Source organism: Engystomops pustulosus, chromosome 10 (assembly GCF_040894005.1).
Source record: "Engystomops pustulosus chromosome 10, aEngPut4.maternal, whole genome shotgun sequence".
Lineage (NCBI taxonomy): Eukaryota > Metazoa > Chordata > Amphibia > Anura > Leptodactylidae > Engystomops > Engystomops pustulosus.
In genome coordinates this window covers 70674234-70693547 of record NC_092420.1, presented here as the reverse complement: position 1 = coordinate 70693547, position 19314 = coordinate 70674234, and the positions used below count along the sequence as shown (strand labels likewise).

At 43.1% G+C, this 19314-nt stretch overlaps 2 protein-coding genes across 2 annotated transcripts in view; one reads left to right on the top strand and one right to left on the bottom strand.

Annotated features, from left to right (window-relative positions):
• Positions 1-506: 506 nt before the first annotated feature.
• Positions 507-17497, bottom strand: ALG14 (ALG14 UDP-N-acetylglucosaminyltransferase subunit). The gene is made up of 4 exons (XM_072127587.1): positions 17267-17497; positions 16187-16338; positions 13777-13899; positions 507-1028 (listed from the first exon to the last, which is right to left on the bottom strand). Exons 1-4 carry the CDS (start codon positions 17469-17471, stop codon positions 798-800), a joined length of 711 nt encoding a protein of 236 aa, XP_071983688.1. The 5' UTR covers positions 17472-17497; the 3' UTR covers positions 507-797.
• TLCD4 (TLC domain containing 4) overlaps positions 17490-19314 on the top strand; it is a 52106-nt gene continuing 50281 nt past the window's right edge. The window contains exon 1 of the mRNA XM_072127585.1: positions 17490-17569. The gene's annotated coding sequence lies outside the window, so the exon portion shown is untranslated. The remainder of the gene's footprint in view (positions 17570-19314) is intronic.

Below are 19314 nucleotides of genomic sequence, written 5' to 3'. Positions count from 1 at the left end.
TGCATTAGCGGCGGCTTTCACGCGACACAAATCGGGGGGCGGGCCGTCAGACGATCCGACAGATTTGGACAATGCACAGGATTTAACATTTAAAATTGTGTTGCAAATCATGCACTTACATGCACCGGGAAGAAGATGGTGAACTCCGGTGGACCTGAGTGGGGAAGCGACACATGCAGGAAATTGGACACACGATCTTAGTGAATCGTGGCAGCTCCGAATCCTCATCGGCCAACGCACCTCGGGGATTGCGACGGGATGGGTAAGTAAATGTGCCCAATTGTATCACTATTCTTTACAGCATCCACTCTGCCCATAGGAGCGCGTGGATGTGAGAGTCGTGTACATCCTCAGAGACCAAGGTCATCATGGAGGGAGGAGAAGGTGCGGAGCTAAGGTGAATGGACTGCTCCGGTGTCTTATATATGGCTGATACCGATAATTGTAATTCTGCCTGCGATGAGATTGAGATGACTACTGAAAAGAGATCTCCACAAAACAGGAAGAACATTGCAATTCAATATTATTGAATTAAATAAAACATTAACAAGTATAAAATTATAGAAACTTATAGCTTCTCTGATAAAAAAAAATATTTCACTTAGGTCTCAATCTATTACACTGTGTAATGTTCATTGCCCGGTTTGCAGCTCAATCCGCTTTGGATGCAATGGCTTTGGATGCAGATGGAAGCATTAGTTTCTGGTACCGAGAAGCTTCCAGAACAGCCAGCGGGTGGTAGGTCTGGTTTTTTGAAGGTAATGCTTATTGATCCGCGATCATTTTACGGTCAGTGGTCACACTATTCTTCCCAAGTATTTGGCATTTGGATACTTCTCCGTAAGAAGAGGCCATTGGACGATGAAGTGATCTGCAAAATAGTAGAGGATTTTCCCAGATAACGACAGAGATTCTACTCGGCATAAACTTTCCACGTAAATAATGATTATCTTCTTTAGACCCAAAATGCCAAAAAGAAGGGCAGAGAAACAGACTGGGATACATGTTCCGGGTCCATTGCATAAGATCTAGAAGAGAGAAATACAAGTCACACACGTTATAATGAGTGACAAAGGACAAGTCATTTATCCATCAGTCACACCGGTTATTACATTACGACACGTCAACTTCTCTGGCACGATACCACTGATATAATTAGCTACGTGCTACCCATGGGTGTGCACCGGTATAGTTTTAATACTAGCCCAATCGTGGTAACACTAATTGACCCTTTTATTAGTTATTAGTTTTTCCACAAAAACAAGTTGGGCCCTATCCACAGTGATGAGACCCTTACAGATCATGCAGGACACGCACGACCGGCTGACCCGTTCATATCTATGGAAATGACGGAGATTGCCGAGTACCATACTCATACATATACACCATACATATGAATGCGGCACTACGGACACATATGTCTTGCTGCTCTGCATGTATCTGGGAGCGACAAGGGGTTCAACTGGGGTACATCGAATCCCTCATTCTAGTGATCTGTGGGGGTTCCATCACTGAGACCCCCACTGATCACCAAGTGAGGCCCTTTCCTATGGATAGGGCCTAACTTGTTTTGTGTGAAAACCCCTTTAAGAGGAGAAATTAAGCCAGTACACGGGTTTATTACTTTTTGTAACATAACACGCAGTTAGTAACACTGCATCAAAAAAATCCTCCATAAGAATATGGGGCGATGTCACTAGATATCCTGTGGTTATGTCACCATTCATTACAAGGGGGGGCCGAAAAACTACGCTCTAAAAAATCCCTCCTAGGTAGAAGGGGCCATGACCACTGTCTCCTGTTGGGATCTCTGCGATTAGAGATGTCAATCTTAATTAGGTTTGATACGCTGAAGCTTTGACAAATTTTTCATAAGAGTCAATTTACGTCTGAACCAATGTTGCTCCAATCATCTTGTAAATTGATAAATAACTCTGAACACAATTTTTTTTCATAATCAACAGAAAGGACGAATGAAATGTGTCAAAAATTTAAAAGCTTATTTTTTTATTTTTGTTACCCAGATTCTGTTCCTTCCCTTATGCCCCTTAGTAGAGTTGGATTTTCTTCCCTCTCCTCTGCCTGAGCCTCCTTATAGCTGATGCTCAGCGTTATTTCACATGGATGTCATACCTTGACCTATATGTCCATACAATGACTGATAAAGCTTCTACTAGCAAGGATTAACACATACTAACCCCGCTGACAAGCACATCAGTATGCAGAGCTCCTCTTAAATCTACAATTAAGATAAGAATAATTGACCCCATTCTTTCCCTGTTGGATTGATCTTCGAACATTGGTCTCATGACAAAATAATTACAGGCTGCGAACGTCCCAGAAAAAGTAATTTGCTTCCATTAAGAAACACGTAAGCTCCGCTGTTTGGTCAATTGAGGATAAAAGGCATGAAACACGCATGGACACTTGGGAGGCGGTGAGATTAATCACAGCAATGTCTGCTAGTTTCCAGGAAATCTGTACAAAAACAGAAAACTTCTATTGGTTTTTTTTTCTATTACCCAAAATTAGATGTGAAACTATTTCCAATAAGATATGTAACGCCCCAATGGAAAGTGTTCTATGTACTTCAATATTGGATACATCCGGACCAAATACTATGTATAGCAAGACAAACAAATCTCATTTTGATGTAAAAGTTACCCCAATCGCATCATGGGCAAAGCCAATAAACTTAGCGAAGGATTCCTTTATATGAACACATACTCTACCTTCAGGTCTGCCATACCCTACCTAGGCCGACCTAGTCTTCTAAAGTTGTAACCAGGAGGGGCCCATAATATGGATAGTTTTGGCACTATAACACAAGTGATCCACTCTCCAAACCACTGAAGATGATTGCCCCAAATTTCACAGTCACTTATGCCCAAAATGTGCTTCTAAATAAATTAGACCTTATATATCACTCACTGTTTTAACTGGCCTACTTGGGTCAAATATTTTTTCATGACAAATGCCTACATAGAAACCGGCCTCTCTACAAAGTCATCCACCTTCTCAGACCCGGACATCTGAAAATGGGGGCATTAACCCTAGGCAAAACGTTTTCAATATTAAAGGGAACCTGTCATCAGAAATTGGCCTAATAAACCACTAGAAGTTTGTTGTGAAGCAGCTGAGCAGCTTTTAGATCATGTTTCTTTCATGGCCAGGTGTGGGGCATCATCCAGAAAATCAACTTTAAAGTGAGATGTAAATTGGTTTTATGAAGTCAAGGGGGCGGGGATTTTACCACTAAAGTCAAGCTCTTCAGTGTTAAAATCCCAAGGAGGAGGTGTTCAGAGAAAGAGAGAATTTGACTTCAGTGTTAAACTCTCCTCCTCCCTGACATTATAGATCTAACTTACATCCTACTTGATTTTCTGCATAATACCACCAAGCTGGGCCACGAAAGAAACATGAAGCCTAGAAGCTGTTCAACTGCTTAACAAGATACAGGCGGTCCCCTACTTAAGGACACCCGACTTACAGACAACCCATAGTTACAGACAGACCCCTCTGACCTCTGGGGAAGCTCTCTGGATGCTATTCTATAGTCCCAGGATGCAATGATCAGCTGTAAGGTGCCTGTAATGAAGCTTTATTGATAATCCTTGGTCTCATTACAGCAAAAAATGTTTAAACTCCAATTGTCACTGGGGCCAAAAATTTTTTTGTCTGGATCTACAATTATAAAATATACAGTTTCGACTTACATAAAAATTCAACTTAAGAACAAACCTCCGGACCCTATCTTGTACGTAACCCGGGGACTGCCTGTACTGGTAGTGGTTTATTAGGCCAATTTCTGATGACAGGTTCCATTTAAGCAACAGTATATGGTGTCAGAGGTTTAGCCAATCACTAAAGTTCCGTATTAAGGATTTTACCAAAAACGCAACTAACTTATGACTTGTACATTCTCTGGGGTCTTTTTGAGTAAGTGGATCAAAAATGTATCCTATAAATATCAATAGCCTTACATTTACAGAACACACCTCCTAATCCTCACAATAACCCTTTAAATATCATATGGATGGATTGAGTGAAATAAAACTCAAAAAAAATGTATGATCTAAAGATTCTTCCTAGTATGGGAGACTATGGACTCCTGGTCTTCTTTACCTTCCCTTTCTTTGTCTTTTGCTTTTTTGCATCAGTCACTAGGGAATATTTCAGTGTCACAGCTACTTTGGTAGATCACCTAAGGCTACTGTCCCTACATGTAATCCTACAATTTTACCGATCGTGTAACAAATCAACATGATGACAACATACACTTTCTCATTGACTATAAGACGTAAATCCCCATGTAGCCCCGAACCAGAAACAATCTCCCCTTACACATAGCCCATTAACCGCATTACCAGACCATGTTCTGCACCATACCAGGAGATAACCAGAGCGGCTATTGTGTCACTCCGAAATTTAAGGGGATTACCAGAGTTAATCTCAGATTTTGTAGTGACTTGTAGGAACATTGTTTCTTCATTATCTGGTTAAAAACTAAGAAAACTGATGAATAAGGTAGTAGAAGGGGAGAAAGGTCTACATTGCCTTTTTTGGAAGTCCAGACACATGTGACAAGTTCCTCAGACGCGCTGCCAGATCGATGAAACCAGATCAGCTCGGACTGATAAGCCGAATGACGTCAGGTCACAGAGAGTGACTTTATCGCACCCAGAGATTTCAGGAATGCAGAAAACATGGAAGATTTTACAGCTTTTCAGTCTCAGAATGGCCCAGGTCGCTATTTTTAGAAAGAACAAGAACTATTTGGTACTGCCCCTAATGAAGGACATCTGGTGAGCAAAGGGAATAAGAGAAAATCTGGCCATACACTTTACATAGCAGTGGCACAGTTAAGGGTGCATGTGGTTTTAAAGGGGATGGCTTAAAATTAGAAAACCCTAAGGGGGTAGTTTTTATTTACATGAGATACAAACCCCCCCACAAAACACTCTGGTTTTGTTGTGAAAATTCTGCACACAAGCTCCCTTTAAAAAGGAACCAGTCAGCAGGAATTGACCTGATAGACCACAACCAGTAAGTTCACAAGTCGATTGTTGCCTTCCAGATCATGTTTCTTTTATGGTCCAATGTGGTAGCATCAAGAAAATCAGATTGGTTGAATAAGAGTTTAGCACTGAAGTCAAGCTCTCCCCACATCTCCTCTATGCTGTAACTGACACCCCTACACCCAGCTACATCATAACTGGTTTTCCAAAAGTCTGATGAAAGATGTCAATCACAGCAGAGGGGGCGTTCTGATGTGGAGAGAGCTTGACTTCAGTGCTCACCTTCATGACTTTATACAACCAATTTACATCTCTCTTCAAAGTTGATTTTCAAGATGATGCAAACCCCCAATCAGATTATTGGATATGTGAGCCAAGATATAACATAATGTCAAAAATGGGGTTGATGTATTACTGTTTATGTTCTGTCTATGTGTGGGGTTGTTTTGGCACAGTTCCGTTGCAAATGCTATTTTGCAACTTTGCACTGTCCTATGTTCATTCGGTGCAATGGAAACGCACTGTGACATAGACTCTGCCTGTAGCAAATACATTCTGTGCATAGACAATTTTCCCAATAGGACAAAATTAAGGAATTGTGACTTTCGATTTTGGTGCAAATTGACGCCAGTCCCCAGCCTGCTCTATATTCTGCGACTTTTGATTTTTTTTTATTTGTGTCTCTTTATGCAAACATCCCCCATAGCAGAAGACACAGCCCGCAGATTCATCCAGGGCCAAAGCCACTTTAATTGATCTGATAGCAGCTCCAAAAAACAAAAAAAAAACCCCATAGAATTGATGCAAGGACCCGTCTAATGATAAATTACAAGGGCCAAGTTAATGGAGCAGCAGGTCCACAAAGGGGGTTGCATCATGACAAAATAGTAGAAGTACTATGGAGAAAAAAATAATAATAATTTCTTACATTTTTATGAATAAAGGGTTTTCTGGAATGTTTCCTACAATCTGCCACAGACTGACATATCGCTCTACTGTAGCCGAGAAGCCTGGGCATATATTTGGATTTAATAAGATTTGACATTTACACTTTGGTTGCAAAAAGGTGAATAAAAATAGAACGCAAGAATTTGTTACATTTTTAGCGAGTCTGGGTAATCAGGACCATATGTCTGTTATATATACAGAAGACGGAGCCTGTGTCTGAAGGTCCAGTAACCTCTCAGCTTTCTATATAAGGGAATATAGTGGAGAGCGCAGGGACTACAACATGGCAGATCAAGGCTTCTTGTGGAAGAAACTTTTCACTTGTACACAGAAATAGGGTCAAGAGCGAGGTCAATGTATCTATCATGTCATCTGAGATGTAATTATTAGCACACAGTCTTAATACTCTGCCCCAAAGACTTCAGCAAGTCCAAGTGGCCTCCTCTCCGGGAACTGAAAAGATTAGGATTGCCAAATATCAAAGCTTAATTCCTACAGAAGAGATGAGATCCCCATCCCATATCCTGCAGTGGTTAAGGCCCTTCTCCCTATTGAGAACACATGCATGCTTGAATAAACCAAGTATGCATGTGTATGGTAAAGAAGGGATAACCATCAGGTAAATTATGGCACACACTGATGCAACCCCCACCTTACATCATTACCTGTGGGAGCATTTACAGCACAGAAACATTTGTGTAGGCCAGTGGTCCCCAACTGTCAGGCCACTTAACACCCGGACCCATGCCGCGGCCAAAGAACTTTCTAAAGGGCTACCTACATGGTGGCGGGGGCATGTGCTAGGGCTACCTACATGGTGGCGGGGGCATGTGCTAGGGCTACCTACATGGTGGCGGGGGCATGTGCTAGGGCTACCTACATGGTGGCGGGGGCATGTGCTAGGGCTACCTATATACTGGCGGGGGCATGTGCTAAGGCTACCTATATAGTGGCGGGGCCATGGCGCTGGGCTACCTATATACTGGCGGGGCCAGGGCGCTGGGCTACCTATATACTGGCGGGGCCAGGGCGCTGGGCTACCTATATACTGGCGGGGCCAGGGCGCTGGGCTACCTATATACTGGCGGGGTCAGGGCGCTGGGCTACCTATATACTGGCGGGGTCAGGGCGCTGGGCTACCTATATACTGGCGGGGTCAGGTAGCTGGGCTACCTATATACTGGCGGGGTCAGGGCGCTGGGCTACCTATATACTGGCGGGGTCAGGGCGCTGGGCTACCTATATACTGGCGGGGTCAGGGCGCTGGGCTACCTATATACTGGCGGGGTCAGGGCGCTGGGCTACCAATATACTAGGGGTTACGGCGCAGGGGCTACCTATATACAGGGACAGTGGGCTGGGGCTACCTATATACTGGGCAGCAGTATTCTTGGGCTACCTATATAGTGGGAGGCAGTGCACTGCGGTTACCTATAAACATCTAACAGATGTAAATTTTGTAAATTTAGCATAGTAAAATTTTTCACTCTTTGTTTTAATTGAAGCCAATTGGCAAGTTTTTTGCCCATTGATGTGCACTCTGCCCCCATCTTGACAAAAAAACAAACAAATGTAGATATTTTTGCTAATTTATTAAACATAAAAACCTGGAATCACATGGTCATAAGTATTCAGACCCTTAGCTGTGTCACTCATATTTAACTCTGATCCTCCTTGAGATGGTTCTACTCCTTCATTGGGGTCCAACTGTGTTTAACTACACTGATCGGACTTGATTGGGAAAGGCTGACACCTGTCTATATAAAACCTCACAGATCACAGTGCATGTCAGTGTACATGAGAATCATGAGGCATGTAGCACTCAAATAAGCCGTAAATGATGATCTTTGTTGCATACTAAAACTTATTGTATTCCAAGGGAAACTTATCCAGAGCAAGAACAAAACCTGCTGATACTGAAGAACTAAAAAGGTTTGAATAATATATGTCCATTGACTAAGAATTAGAATAGAATTATGGCTCACTGCTAAAAGGATATCCGGAACGGGTGAAAGATGTCTAATGATTACTGTATAAAAATTATTAAAATGTGGACGCCCTGCCAAAAACGGGGAGCTCCGTCACTGGCATTCAACAGGTCCTGCAGCATCTCTGCTTATCCACTAGCGTCAGGCAGCTGCTATAAAGGCCACACTAATAATTTATTATACTAGACTCAGGTCACAGAAATTTGTAGACTACCCACATGGCATTACAGGGATAGCAGAAACTGGTCATTTTAGGATCCAATTTACGGTAATAATTAGCCGAAAAAAAATACTAATTATAAATTAATCAATTTTAATAAAATTCTGTGTCTGCTTCAGTTTCTATTTTTATGTACTTCCTAATGACATCTACGATTCCACATAATATACTGAGAAGCTGAAAAAAATTACAATTTTAGTGAAATCGACATAAATAAAATCTAATTTTGTTATTTTCTTCAGGGGGTTTCTTCTGATACTGATAGTAGACGGTCCTCGTTACCTTAGAGGGGTCTGGGCACCTTTTTTCTTAGGCTTCTCAACCTTCGTGTTGCAGATAAATTAACTTTATAAAAATATGTCGCTCTGGTGACGTCGGCCTCCGGACACACAGAAATGATGTCACCCCCACAATCAAAACTCACTTTTGTACCACCCGGCAGCGCTGCAGACAGCCAGTGGCATCACCTGGATGTCTGCAAGTCTCGCACATGTGCAGTAACACTAAACTAGCGCAACCAGCTGACGTCACAGGGTGTCTGCAGCGCTAGCGAGTGAATTTTTGTTGTGGAAAGCGCATATAATTTATGAGCGGCCGGAGCCAAAAGGCCTTTCGGTGACGTCGGCCGGAGCTTCTCCGGCACATTTATATATCTTAAAGGACACCTGTCATCAGGTCTGTGTCACTGTTTCTGTCACCTCTACCTGTTGGAGCAGCTCACAAGGATCCCATCCCAGCCTTTATCTAGTTATTTCATAAATTATTCATTGTAAAATCATCTATTCTTTACTATGTAAATGAGGCTGGTCACATGGTCAGAGGCAGTGATGTCACCCCTGTTACCCCTCCCCTCTCCCCCCCCCCTGCTCATGTCTGTGTGTAATGTATAGTAAAGCATTGCTAGTGTGTGTGCTGCATCTGCTGACATGCTGCATCCTCCTAATACACAGAGACACAGACATCAGCTACACATGAATCTGACATGTTCTGCTGTAACATGGCTGCATGGAGCTGCTGTATCTCTCCTATACACACACAGGCTGCAGGAGGCACCAGCAAGCACATCATTATACAGCCTCACATCATTATACAGGCTGTCAGTCATGCACTGGGGCTGTGCCTCCCACTCATGAATAGAGTGGACAGCTTGAATATGCTAATGCTTCATTGGACATTTCACAGGTCATTTGCATACAGCTTTAGGACCTCATTGCTTAGGTTTACAGGCATGTAGAGGGACAATGAAGGGGTAGAGGCAATGCTCTCTAATGGCAGTTTATGAAAATATATTTAGTTTAGGGGGGTTATTTTGCATGACGGGTTCTCTTTAAGGCTTAAAGTAACAAACATTGCACTTAGGACAGCCTACTATTAATAAATCTGATGGTAAATGTCCTTTAAAGAAAATCTACCATTTGCTTTTATGCATTGTGGACCAAACAATGCTGTAGGTACACTGATGCAGAAACATATCTTGTTTAATCCCTGAGCCGAGTGGTTTTGCTGAAAAAACAATCATAAAATTATGATAATGAAGCTTTGTCGCTCCTGTGGCTGCTCCGCACTTCTCCTCTTACCCTAATTATGCACTGCTCCAGAGAATGATGTAATCTCTGTGTTGTCCCTGGCAGGCAGAAGTAATCAATCACTGCACCATCCTCCCAGCTGCTGTGTATGTGTCATCCAGCTCAGGTTGATTAGTCCTGTCTGGACAATTCAGCAAGCTCAGTGTAATGTGCTTATGCATGGCAGACAGCATGCAACCCAGCTTTCCCAAGTCCCTGAATGTTATAATTGTTTTTGAGCAAAACCACTAGAATCAGGGATCAAACAAGATATGTTTCTGCATCAGTGTAGCTACAGCATTCTCAAGGTGTGCTTTGTTCATGAATAAAAACAAATGGTAGATTTCCTTTAAGGACGATAAGGCAGGAGCGACAGCTGATTGAAAGGAGTCAGAAAGGAGATTGAAAGGAGTCCTGCCCCACAAAAAACATGGCAAAGAATGAACACAAAAAAAGACAAACAAAAAAGCTCTCAGAAGACTCCTATTTAGGGAAGAACATTATACAAATACTTATCATCCACAACACAGGAATATAAGATTTTCCAAATGTCAGAGCTGGGAACAAGATGTTACTATCAGTTCAGCTGCAGAAACATTTTCCAGTGTGCTCTATAATACAACAAAGGTCTCATAGACAGCACAAGCAGCATACACTGCACATGCCCCAGCAGCAAACCCAATACAAGGAATTTATATCATCATCATTCCCAAAACAACTAGCATTGTAAAAAATGTTGCTGACCTTTAAAATACCGTACTTTTTGGGACTTTCCTATTTGACAGATCTGACAGGAATATACCCGTATTTTTCGGACTATAAGGCGCACAAAAAAATCCTTTGATTTTCTCAGAAATCAAAGGTGCGCCTTATAGTCCAGTGCGCCTTATATATGAACCTTACTTACAGACAACAGCTGCCTTGTACTGTGCGCAGGTCTGCCACCTGCTGGTCATTCATCCTTATTATCAGGCGCGCCTTATAATCAGGTGCACCTTATATATGAACCTAGACATTTTAGCAGGCATTTATTGATGGTGCGCCTTATAGTCCGATAATACTGTAATTATACTCCCCTAAAATAAATATGTCGTATTGTGCCGTTCCTCTGTTATTACTCCTGGAATTGGACAACTACATTTGCTTAGTGTCTATAGAACTATTTTTTTGGCTATTACTTATAAATCTATATACTGTGAGTATAATATATTATATATATATATTATATATATTACCTCATACATCTACCTATTCTAACGTTACCATCGGTCGCACACACAGTATAGAAAGATTCCACGATTATTCCGTGTAGTAGAAGCCTCTGCACTTACTGCTAAACATGAGGAAAAATGATGAATAGAGCAGTGTTTCCCAAACCTAGCACCAAATACCAGCAGCAGGTCACGCTTTACAGCTTCCTTTCCTTAAAGGGCAACTAGACCTACCACAGAGGCCGCCTGTATATAGTAATGTTTCCTCCAACATATACATAGAAGATCCTGTAATCCAACATACACTTTAACAGCGATGGCAATGGGGCCCAATATAAGAAAGTGTGAGGTGAAATGATTCATAATGTTTAATACAAGTGTCTTCAGCAACCTCTGAACATAATCCATATATAGGGGCTTATTTACTATGGGTGCATTCACGCGGCCGTCTGGGGGGCTGTATATGCGGCCACATATACGTCCCCATAGACGGCACACGTTTGGCACCAATCCGCGCTGTACATGGGCGCTCTATCTTTCCCAGTGTGTGCGGCCGTGCCCATGCCTTTCTCTATGGAGGGGTCACCTACTCCTCGGCTTCATACTCGGCTGTATGAATCTACCCTAAGGGTTGCGCTACTCACTTTCGTCTGACTCTGCACCTTTTTCAGGGATTGCGCAGCTTGGACAGATATTTAACAGGTGTCTGTGCTGGGATTGTGTCACACGCAATCTGATTTTGGTGCAGCTGCGCTGGCATCCCTGCGACACAAATCGGGAGGGGGCGTGCCGTCGGACGGGTGCGGGATTTAAGATTCAAATTGTGTTGCAAGATCGAGCACTTACATTCACCAGGAAGAAGGTGAACATTAGCGGACCTGAGTGGGGAAGCGACACATGCAGGATATCGGGCGCACAATCTTTGTGAATCGCGGCAGATGTGCATTATCGTCGGACTATGAACGTTCGGTGAACTACAGCGCGAATGTATGCAAGTGTGCCCCATATATAGTGTATACAATAAAGCACTGATTAAATGATAGGACTTTAAAATCCCTTTAACAATATTTCAGACTTGCTGAAGGTGCATCAGGAGGAAGCCAGATATTACTCTTTACCTATTTATAGCTGACATGTTACTGGCCGTATTCTGCATTGTACAAGAACAGGACCCGCAGCATTTCACGGCTCAGCCGCCATTGTGTTATTCAGAGCCTCTAAAAAGGCTTGTCATAACTACCTGGCGGAAAATACCAAAGTGTATACTGCTCCCACATTATATACTAGGAAGACAGACAATTGTACAACAAAGGGATATACAAAGCTACAGGGCAATCCATGGGTGAGGTGTCATACAATAGAATAATGGAGAGACGCAACATGACGCGACTGATAATTTCATTGCTTACACTCCGACCTCATGTAGATCTGTCATAAAGTATCCCCCCACATACGAATGTTTCACCTATCCACAGGACTGGGGTGTAATCCACATAGACGGGGGTCTCCTGGCCCTCATGTGTGCTGCTTCATAGCACTAAGAGAAAGCCTTCACAACTCAGTTAAAGGGGTATTCCAGGATCTGATTCTTTTACGGTTTTAAAAATGTAATAAAAATTTAAATATGAAAAAAGGGGTTTTCCAGGAACTTCTTCGGGGATCAGATGTCCTTAGAATCAATTTATCAGACTGGACGAGATGAGCGCCACATCCAAGATTCAACTAATTTTTCAAAACATTAAACACTATTAACTTGAAATGCAGTTGACACATATTTACGCCATTTTGGGTATGGTATGCTATTATTATGTTATATTATAGTAACTTCTTAGTGGTAAAATTGACTATCAATTTTTCAGCACCCTTTTTCTGTGGTGACAGATCCATACATGAGCGCTGCTGTTCCTTGTCACAATTCTATTCTACTAGACATGTTTGTTTCATTACCAGTATGATTTCCTATTACAACCAGTGACAGGACAGTAAATGATGAGGCCATATGACAATACAGCACGCTGCAGGCTGCAGCCATTGTACCCAGCAGATGCCGCACATGACAGGCAGCAGGACGCCGCTGGGGGATGGGGGGAATTTATTGTATTTGAGTGCAGGTGGAACAGTGAAGGCTAAACTACAATGTGTCAGAGTAAATTTATAGTTTACAGTCTGCAATAGGTTTGTTCCCATCAATATAATACAGAGCTCCAAATCCACAGAGTTAAAAGAAATCTACCATTTGCTTTTATGCATTATGAACCAAACATACCTTGAGAATGCTGTAGCTACACTGATACAAAAACAAATAATCCCTGAACTGAGTAGTTTTGCTGAAAAAACAATTATAAAATTACGAGGTTGTCGTGCCTGCGCTCCCTGCACCTTAATTATGCACTGCATGAGCCTTGCCCTGCCCAGCATAAACCGAGAACACTATGTTTTACCTGACAGGCAGAAGTAATCAATCGCTGCACCATCCCCCACCAGCGTTGTACAAGTCATCCAGCTCAGATTGATTAGTCTGGACAGTTCAGGCAGCTCCCGTGTATGTGGAAATAATGTGTTTATGCATGGCAGCCAGCCTGCACCCAGCTTTCCCATTTCCCATGAATTTTATAATAATTTTTTTTTATCAAAACCACTCAGGGATTAAACAAGATATGTTTCAGCATCAGTGTCGCTACAGCATTCTCAATATATGTCTGGTTCACATTGCATAAAAAAACAAATGGTATATTTCCTTTAAAGAGAACCTGTCACCTTTCCTGACAAGTCTGCTTGAATAATAATTTTAAATATAAAACAAATAAAACATATAATGACACATACCACATCAGGCTTCAACCGGAAAGTTAATGGAAGAGAATAAAATAAGGACTGAATTGTGGTCAGAAAGGAAGAGCTCCAGGACTGTCGGACTTCTCTGCTCCTGGGGATGCGATGGATGGTGTACTGCAAAAGCAATCAGGAAACAGACAAAACTAGTTAAAGGGTAACACCACCAAGATCATAGAATACAGTCAGGGATTCTTAAATAAGATAGTATTGGGAGGGGACAAAAAAAAAGGACATTTTGGACTTATACATGGCTAAAAAAACACTAAATGTAACAGTAATAGGTGATAAGCTGAGCAAAAAGCAGAGATAGAGCTGTAGACATAATGTTTCAAGGAAAGAACTACAGGTAATGGTGAAAAGCTGAGTGCTGAAGAGTATGGGTGTCTGAGTACAGGAATGAGTTAAAAGGATTTTTCCTCCACCAAGTAAAGGCCCATCCTCTGCACTTGCACATTAGAATGTTGCGCCATCTAGTGGCAAAAAACAAGACAGACACCGGAGCATGAGAAGTACAACCAATAGAATTGTGAGAATTGGCATATGAGTTGTATAAATGGTTTGCCATGTGCTGCGGGTCAGGTAACTACAGTGAGGTGTTTTAATATAAAAAATAAAAGTGGTGAATAAATTGCCATATAGGGTGCGCACAGCTTAGATGAATCCTCTCCCACTTAGCTAGTTTTGTATTTTAACCTCCTCTCACATGCATACGGCTGTATGTCTGGGTGGACAGGGGGCAGCAGGGCTACTCCTATGTTATGTGCATCAGCCATAGTTTCGGCACGTCTGGCTCTTTACTGCTAAAGATGTTATGTTAGTTACAGACAATGAATCCATTTCTGCCTCTAGATTTCACTAGCATTGTACAAGTTCACAGTACATTGGGGGTCTTACAATTACAAGGTAAACTTGCCCATCTCTGGCTCCCAGGACCCTCATCGCTCAGGCAGAATGTGCCGTGAGCTTACGGGACCCACTTTGGGCAATCAGTGATCAAGGGACAAAAAGTGACACCTCGTTCTGGCAGCCACAGGGTTTTGTCCTCAGACCACACAGGACACCTACCATCAGATTACCTCGCTGTATTACTCACCTCTCCGTCCCGGTAGCATGGATCTACTTTAATTAATTATAACTTTGAATGCCGCTATTTGTCAAAATAAAAAAAGTTTACAAAATCTTCAAATCAACCCAAGGTGCAGTGCAGAGCTCCGCCGCCATCTAATGTACTCACACCCTCGTGCCTCCCGGTACTGCAAACAGACTGCGCCGAGTTCCGGTGATGTCACCGTCTCTCTCTGTTGATCAGGCATGTGTGCAAGAACTGCTTCACTTCTGCACTTCTACACTGCTGGCAGAGCAAGGAAAGCTATTCTCACGCTTGCGAGAGACAGTTATGTCTCCGGCTCTCTCTCTTTAGATCACGCCTGCGAGAGATGGTTATGTCTCTGGCTCTCTCTCTTTAGATCACGCCTGCGAGAGACTGTTATGTCTCCGGCTCTCTCTCTTTAGATCACGCCTGCGAGAGACGGTAATGTCTCTGGCTCTCTTTCTGTAGATCACGCATGCGAGGGTCGATGAGGTCTCTTGCTCTCTCTCTGTAGATCACGCCTGCGAGAGATGGCGATGTCTCTGGCTCTCTCTCTGTAGATCACGCCTGCGAGAGATGGCGATGTCTCTGGCTCTCTCTCTGTAGATCACGCCTGCGAGAGATGGCGATGTCTCTGGCTCTCTCTCTGTAGATCACGCCTGCGAGAGATGGCGATGTCTCTGGCTCTCTCTCTGTAGATCACGCATGCGAGAGATGGTGATGTTTCACCAGCCCTGATAGTAGGAGGTTAACCGCATCAGTAACCCTCAGTCTGCCATCTTTTGAAGCATTGACAGAAGTAACAGGCTTAAAGGGGTTGGCCACTTTACCTCATGTTTTTGTGTGTAAGAGCGGGGGCAGGATATTAGGTAACTTATCAATATAAATATTAAAAGTTCTGCACTGCTTTCTGGATACGTAAAATCTCCTGTCTTTTACGTCTTCAGACTGTCCTGACCATAAAATGGCCACAGATGGAGGGTCATGTGATTGTTGATCATGAGCAATTGCCCTGCCAGGACCTTGATCTTATATTCATTATAAGGTCCTGCCAGGAGATTGTTTGTAGAGAGATATAGATCACATGACCTGACAGGAGGCTTCACTTTACATATCAAGAAAGCAGTGCAGAAGTTTTAGTAGATGTACATTGGCAAATTACCTAATGACCTGCCCCCCACAATTACACACACATTACAAAACATGAGCTAAAGTGGCCAACCCCTACAAACAACAGTAATATGGAGAAAACAGCCAGCACATGCACAATGTAACCTGCACACATCATCAGAAACCAGGCCTGCTACTTACCATTGGGTTTGTGGACGTCTTATCCTTAGAAGTTTCAAATGCATGAATCTTCTCTTCACTCATCTTATCTGTCTCAGCCAAGACATAATGAGTTGGATAATAGGATTGGGACAGGCAGCTGAGAAGTCTCAGAATTTCAGTAGTGTGACCTCCTAAAAAGTAGATATTACAGGAGTATATATTACTTTCACATGAAGAATTAATCAATGTAAGAGATCAGTAGATGGAATAACAGAGGCTCATTTTAGACCTGCAGTAGATTTTATAGGAACAGACAGGTTCCTATAGCCTTTAATATCATGAGCACAACACTGTTTTATAATCAATATTTTATCTTGAGAAATGGAGAATACGTCCCCTCTGTCTGCTTTTAATCTGCGGTTTCAGGACATTTGGGAAATTGTAACAATTTATTATATATATTTTTAAGTTGGGTTCATGACTCCAACCCCACAGCCCTGGAGGTAAACCCTGCAAGTGTACAGAGATAGTTTGTCAAACTAGTCTCCTGGCCAAAAACTCATAGATTTTAGGCTCTTGTGAGCTGGACCTTAATTTGTATAGATTTGCATGATTATCATTGTATAACCTGAAGATGTCTTATTTTGTCTGTATATGTACCTCATGATCTGTACAGCGCTGCAGAATAAGATGGCGCTATATAATTAAGGATTTATTTTTATGGACATTGCTCACTGCTCTGATCTGATGGGTGGGGGTGCTTGGGGCATCACTTGGGGTTCTGCGTCCCCTCCAGTCCTCCTCACAGTATGACAGCAGAGGGAAGAACCATGCAGGTGCAGTGGTCACATATGAGAACCAACACTCCATTGAAAGTCTATGGGAGTGACAGAGAGGACCCTACAAACAATGCACAATGCAAGCGGTGTGTGTGTGATCAGGCTCTGGGCTCCATGGACCCCACTGTAGTAACTGATTGGGGTCCCAGGGGTCTGGATCTTAACTCTTCATATATAAATAGGAGATTTTAGGAAAGGCCCTTTAAATTTTAATCCCCAAAGCTCTAGTGACTCGAACATGACGATGACCCTGATAGGGAAGCCCCAGTGATGCACTCACCAGAGCCCGCCACCACCAGCAGGCTGACATGCCCCTTCTTGCAAGGTTTGTTTCCCCCTGACGCCCGCAGGACCAGGGCCACCCGGACCCCCAGCACCAGGACAGTGATCAGGAGGCCCGCACCCGCCGCCAGCAGCAGCTCCATCCTCCCTGTGACCACCAGGCCGCCCTGGAACGCACGGCACTTCCGGGTTGGTGATGTCATGAGACGAGCCTCCTTCCATGGAGACGCTTCAACACACCCATTGGGCGGCTGGCTCGTGACGTCACATACCCGCCCATCGTCTTCTTAAAGTCGTACACGTGTGTATCCCCATTGCACATCGTATAGACCGCATGTCGTAGCATCAATCTTCTCCATAGTGTGTCCCTGTAATGGTGGCACAGATCTTGTTGGTGGTGTGATGCCGTCTAATACGGTCAAATGTAAAGAGGTTACAGTAGTGATTATCACCTGGTGCTTCTACAAGCTACTTAAGAAACCAAAGAAACAGAGGCTAATTCACACCCTGCTGATTTTTTTAAACTGAGGACTGATCGCTGCCTTCATGTTGCTATAGGTTACTGTCCACATGATGTGTGAAATAAATTGGGAGATACACCCCACGGAGGTTGTTACTGGAGAGATCGCAGATTATTCCTATGGTTTGTGCAGTCATTGTATTGTACACGAGGTTATGGGCGAGCAGGGGGTCAGCCCAGTGTGTATCCATATCCCCCATAGGCATATCACATTAAGAGAAGGTATTACCCCCAGTAGTGGTTAGACCTGCAGAAGACAAAGGCAATGTCACCTCAGGGCTTATTCACACCATTGTGCTTGGTCCGTGAAAGAAGGGCCACATGGTGGGCTGAACACTGCTGCAAGGACAGGAGTCCAAGCTTCATAGTTAGATGTGATGTAAGGAGTCCCCACATTTCTGTGGGAGCAAGAATGTGGGGACTGCATTCACTTCCTTCAGCCTCAAGCAAACATCCATATAGCCCGGGCTATGGCGTACGGCCTCACCCCTTCCCTCGCTATAAAAAGACGAGAGGCCTATATTTCGCACAGCACCCGCCCGCCTCGGTTACTGTGTGGTAAGACACCATGTGCTTACCACACCGTGACCTCTATGATGGCCGTGATCCACTCACGGGTCCCCATATATTTGTGTGCATGTGGCCTCACTGTGCAAAACATTGCAAAAAGCTATCAGTATTAAGGTCTACTACCTTAAAAACCTAGGATTATGGTGACAGTGGAACTCTAGCCTGTCCCCCCTTTATCTCCCTGATAAAGAAGATCCAACCGAATGCAAGAGAAAGTAAAATAATCATAAACAAGCATGATAAACCAGGGACACTTACTCATAGATCCAGGCACCGTGACTGTGGTATCTTCTTATATTTCTTATAGTAAGGGTATTCAGGCTACAGCCGATATCTACCCCTGTCCTTGGCTACCATTAATTTCAATACCGGCACTGCACTGTCGGAAGTAGCTGAGTACCACAATCAGATATCTCCATCGTGCCCATTTTGGGAATAACAGACCCCGGTTCTCATGATCTGTGGGGATCCCACCTCTAGCACCCTGACCTGTCAGCAGATTATCCTCTATTCTGTTGATGGGGAAAATTTGATATGGCACTGGATGTGGCTAGACAACCCCTGTAATATTGTGTGAATAAGGACAGACTGATAAGTGTGTAACTCTACACCAGTGAATCCATATATGTTGGTGAATGCTAGGACATCACCACCACGTGCAGGTGACCTACAGAGAGGTCAGAGAAAATCTTACTGAGATATAAATCTTAGCTGTTGCAATAACACTTTCACACTTTCATTGTGTCTCAAAATGCAATCAAACATAATAACACACCCTGAGCTAACTGTCCTAAATTGAACTTTCCCAACACTCACAAATTGTTTTTTTTTTTGGCGCACAATTTGGGCGCCACTTGGAAGTCCGACACTTTCCCTGCACATCTAGTTTGTCCTCATGTTTTTGGTTGGAATTGTTGGTGCACAAATAGCACTACAAAAAGTTGGTCTAAGATTTC